We start from the raw sequence: 5,245 nt of genomic DNA on the forward strand, positions 1-5,245 counted from the left end.
AGCACTAAGCATTCTTTCTTACCCTCAGATATGGAAGCCTAAGGACAGGTTTTAAAATTGTGTGCGCTATAAATTCTGCATCTGTGTAGGCAGGTATGGTGGAAAAAGCCATTCTAGCCCCCGCCTCCTTTCCACACCACACAGTAAGGGATGTCCTTAGTGAGAGCTGAGAAGGGAAAAATGGAAGAACAAACTGGTTAAGTCTGCACAAGCTCTTCTTGCAAGTGCAACAGATTTGGAAGGAAGGGGTAGGAAACCAGGTTAGAAAAGAGGACCCCAATTTTCCATCCTTTGCAGCATAAGTATATTCAACTCCAGGAGAGAAATGGGTACTGGATGGTCACGTAGAGGTCATACCATGCTTAGAGGAACATTCCACTGGCTCCAGGATCTCCCAACTTCTGTTTCTTCTGCTCTTTGAAAACATTCATCCAAGTGGGATATCCCTATCTACAGCTGAACCACAGACGAGGGAATCCATCTTGCCAGATTTGCACAGGTACCAGCCCTTACTGGTCTGTAATGGGAATGACGCCCCTGCCCCAGGTTTGTAGGGCATTCGAGCTGCAAGATTTTCTTATCCTCGTTGTTTTGCAAATGTCTGATGGTTTAATTTGAGTGTTTGACTGTTATCCTTGGCAGACTAAATGTTCCACACATTTCATCTACACACCTGAAATACTAACCTGAAATAGTCTTTCCCAAAATGCTCATTATTAACATGTATCAGCAATTACATTGCTGTTTACAATTAACATCTGAACTGTTATACTTAACATTCATAGGGTTTGTCTTGCTGTATCATTAAAAACTTAAAAACATTCGGAATACTAGAGATCTGTGAATACCTTTTATAACTACAAGGCAGCCTGGGACTCATTGCTTCGTATTTGAACCTCTGACCTGTTTCTGATAGAACCTTAACAGAGGTCTCTGTTACCTCCTGTACTAAATCAAAATGTGATTTTACAGCCTGATGTCAGGTCCAAAATGGGGCTCAAAATAAATATGGGAACAAATCCAAAGCACACTCACATTTCCTTATTCTTTTTTCTCTGTTCCTTCCCAGCTAGGCTGAGATAACTGTGAAACATGCAGCTGACAGAGTTAAAGATTTACAGCTGTGAGAAAGACACCAAGAAAACACACAAGCTTCTCTGAAACAGCATCTGCAGTAAAACTCCAAGTGTTTGTGTGTATCTATGTGCACAGGATATTTTTACATGGATGTATGACTGAATCAGTCATTTCCAAGAAAGCAGATAGTTAAGCAGTTAGAACAATAGTCTATTTAAGTTTCATATTTTTAAAGAGATTAGAAAACAATACAAAGGGATCAGTTCATTATCACTGAAATGCAGCAGCCATCCCTTGAGAGAGATACAGCAGCAACAGATACCACAAGGCATCTCATTTTAGGATTAAACACTGAAACTTTGGGGAAGAATTTACAGAGAGAGAATTTAAATAGATTGAACAGGACCTAGGGACATTCAGTAACTGCCTGCATTAAGGGCACCGGCTCTAAGTGTCTCTTCTGCAGACACCTCAGCTCCAGTCCTGAGTCAGCCCAGCCCTGCCTTATCTCATGGAATTGCAGCCCCAAGCGCTGCGACGGCATATAAACAAGTAAAGGAGATAGACTTTGTCATTGAACGGATATGGCTCAGGGACAGGAGAGTGTCCTGCAAAGAGATTTCCCCAATGTCACAGTACAGGTTTGACAACTCCCAATAAACAGTAGAGTCACTGTTACACATGGGCAACCCAGGAGAGGATGTCTGTTGGTTAGATAAAACCTCAGTAATTAATTAGCCTCCAACCACTGGCAGAGCACTGATGATGTTGGTTGCTTCTTAACTAATACTATCTATCACTGGCTTACTTATAGCGCCTTTCACAACTGGGGCTGCTTAGTCATGTCAGTCATAAAGACAGACTACACCCATGTGGGTGGCTATCACAAAGTCCAGCTTCTTCCTTCCTCTCCTTGCCTCCACCCAGCATCCCAAAACAGGCTGCGGAAGAGGTTCCACAGTCTGAGAATTCTGGATCCGCTATTTCACATCAGCCAGTGCAAAGACACCTCGTGCTGCAATTTCCCTGTCCTTGCTTCTCTCTGAGACACATATTACAGAGGATCAAGGTGGCCGCAGTTTATAGTAGCCAATAGGACACTCTGTACTCTTTGTTCCATTCATGAAAGCCCAGGGCTTTGTTCTTTCATGAAGACTTACCATATTCTTCCTCACCCTATAATAACGCAGCATTTGGAGCAGAAGTATGTAACCTCTCCTTCTCTGGCATAGTTGGCAGAGTGAGGACAAGCAGCACTTAATTTTTCCTCTGGTTTAATCCACTCCAGGACAAATAGCTAATCACATGGCCTTTCTTCCTGGAGTTAATTAATTTTCTGTTGACATATTTTGTCTATAATTTCTGCTCTGAAAATTCTCACTTTAAGAGCTTTATAAGAGGGACATACATCTGGATTGATTTGAAACATTTTTGTGATTGCATTTCATATTTCACTAGAATAATTTTCTCCTATCCCCAAGGTGGTTTTGCTGAAAGATTTTCACCCTTAAACCTTTTCAGCTTAAACCTTAAACAAAGCAAACGTAACCAAGCCTAGAGAAAATATGGTGCAGGATTAACAGCACTGCATCTGTTTAAAATTTCTTGCATTGAGTTGTACAACTCTCAAAGGCTGGCTGTGTTACCTGGGATCTCTTGGTTTCATTGATCCTGCTAAAATTTTATAGTGATATGCCATGCCAACTTGCATTAAACTTGCCCAGCAATTGGGTCATTACAAAAATTTGCTGACAGCTCCATTTAACGTCCTAGAAACGTTCCAATACATTTTGTCTAAACTTGAGTTAATCCGGAGCATATGGTTCTTTTGCAAAACCGAATTAGCATCTTTGAAATGAATTCTGCATTGTGATTTTTAGTTTCCCCATGAACAAAACCTTTATCTGCATTTACATGTCTTTAAAGAATTTGAAGACAATCAAAGTTCGTACCCAGGAAGCTAAACACAGAAAACGAAGAATTTAGGTACTGCAAAAGCACAAAGGCAAGACAAAACGTGGCCCTGATATGCCATGATCGCTGTGGTTACCTGCTTGCATTGGAGGAATCCATTGGTGCATGGTATACACTCTCAGTGATTCTTTGGTGCAGTTGACTTGCTTCTGTTAAAGAAAAAGTAAAAAGAAATTGCTTCAAATTGTGTAAGTTGCTTCCTTGTTTGCATAGAAGGTGGGCAAGAGAGAGAAATAGGAGAGGAGAGATTTTGACTGCTGCTGCAATCAAAATGGAATACTCATGCTTGAAGAGAAAGGCATATGGTGTCTTAAAGGCTGAAAACTTAGCTCACCCAAACAGCTCTTCTACCCAGATTTTTTCAGTGCAGAAGAAATTTCTTCCCCTACCACCTTCTCTTTCCTCTGTACCTCTTCTTAGCTCACTGCACAACTTGGATCTTGGGAATGGACATATTGGCATTTTTCCCAGAATACAAGTTTTGCGGCTCACAGCTTTTTCTGGATTTAGCAACACATGTACATCAGTCCTTTTGCACATGCAGACATCTAGTACAAAATATCCCCATCCCTCTGAAGAATGCTTTTGCTCAGCATCCTGGACAAACAGCAATAATCAAATGTGATTCAGATGCCATTTGTTCACTCTTTTTGCATAGCTGCAAGGTAGCAACAGACTCATTTGTATCTGTGTCCAGTAGCTGCTGAGTAGAGAAAGATGGTAAGAAAGATGCCGACAACCTGGTTTTCAGGGCCAGGAAAGTCAGACATTATTAACATGTATCAGCAATTACACTGCTGTTTACAATTAGCATTCTTCAGACACTGAGAAGTGAGGAGGCAATGGAAGGAGCTGCTTTCAAACTCTCAGATAGCTGAGATCCTGGGGCTATTTCACTCTGGAAGAAGATGAAGCTCCAGTCAATGAGAGGAGAGCAGACAAAGGGACAGGGGCAGCACTGGAAGATTAAACTTGAAGTCTTTTGTGGGTGGGAATGCTGGGAGAAAGGAGAACTCTGGGTGGGGAGTCAGAAGTAGCTCCATTCCTGGTTTTGGCAACAGATTCACAGCCTTGCACATATCTCTTAAGCCGCATCCATAATTCCTTTGCATGCATGAGACAACTATGCTCTTTGGGATCGACGGATCAAGGTGTTACCCAAAGCCTTGTTCGTGTTCCGTGCTCACTGCAGTATATGATAGGGAGTGTGTATACACTAAGTGTTTGGACACTAATGACTCATATGTTATACTATTTATCTCATACTTTTGGCCACCTTCTTTGCCCTTTACTCACTCATTCATCTCAGCTGGTTCCTTCCAGCATGCCAATCACCTGTGCAACTCCTAACAACAGTCATTAAAAACAGCCCAGACAAACAAATGTCTCCCTCTTCCTTCTCTCATTACAACACACAGTTGGAAAAATATCCAGTCTTGGATTAAGCATGAATTAAGGCCTCTTCTTTCATGAGTCACTGGAAATAGAAACAACTGTTTAAAACCACAGGTCAAAGCATTTGCTTCGTGCCGTCAGTATTGTAATAAGGGCTTTGACTCATGTGATCATTTGGGAAAAGGCAATGGAAGAGTTGCAATAGCATATAAGATACAATTTCTGCCCTCTGGCTGCTGTTCTGCTGGATTCACAGTGAAGTAAAGCTTGACTTTGCTCATAGAGTCATGAAAGTCATCCTTAGATGTTCTCAAGACCAGATTGGAGAAAGTCTTGAGTAACCTGGTTTGACTAATAACTGACTCTGTTTTGAGCAGGATGTTGGACTATGATGTTCTGAGGTCCCTTGAAACCTGAAATATTCTAGGATCCTATGATCTTAAGACAAAACAATAAAGAATATCAAAATATAAATGTTTTAAAAAACTTTCAGTCTTGATTCCTGCATAGTTTTCTCTGGAAAATGCATAGTAACTCTAGCATTTAGTTCTTGTATGCTACAAAGATTTCACAAATGCTCATCTGGGTGATATACAAGCTTCATTTTCTTTGCCTAGAAATACACATGCAGGATTAGCACTCTATCCTATTAAACACATACATTTTCTCCATAAGCTACTCTTCTGTTCTGTGATAGCCTAAGTAAAGCCAGCTTTTATACTTCAGAAGTCAATATTACAAACCATATCAGAGAGTCCCTAGATCAAGTCCTGAAACCGCACTGATAAGAATCTTGACT

The 5,245-nt window shown here is 41.0% G+C and overlaps 1 protein-coding gene across 1 annotated transcript in view; it reads right to left on the reverse strand.

Annotated features, from left to right (window-relative positions):
* Nucleotides 1–5,245, reverse strand: part of MCF2L2 (MCF.2 cell line derived transforming sequence-like 2) — a 164,847-nt gene that overhangs the window by 18,289 nt on the left and 141,313 nt on the right. The window contains exon 25 of the mRNA XM_009321723.1: nucleotides 3,128–3,200. Coding sequence (XP_009319998.1) covers nucleotides 3,128–3,200 — 73 coding nt within the window. The remainder of the gene's footprint in view (nucleotides 1–3,127; nucleotides 3,201–5,245) is intronic.

The sequence above is a fragment of the Pygoscelis adeliae genome, unplaced genomic scaffold (genome assembly GCF_000699105.1).
Source record: "Pygoscelis adeliae isolate BGI_AS28 unplaced genomic scaffold, ASM69910v1 Scaffold223, whole genome shotgun sequence".
NCBI lineage: Eukaryota > Metazoa > Chordata > Aves > Sphenisciformes > Spheniscidae > Pygoscelis > Pygoscelis adeliae.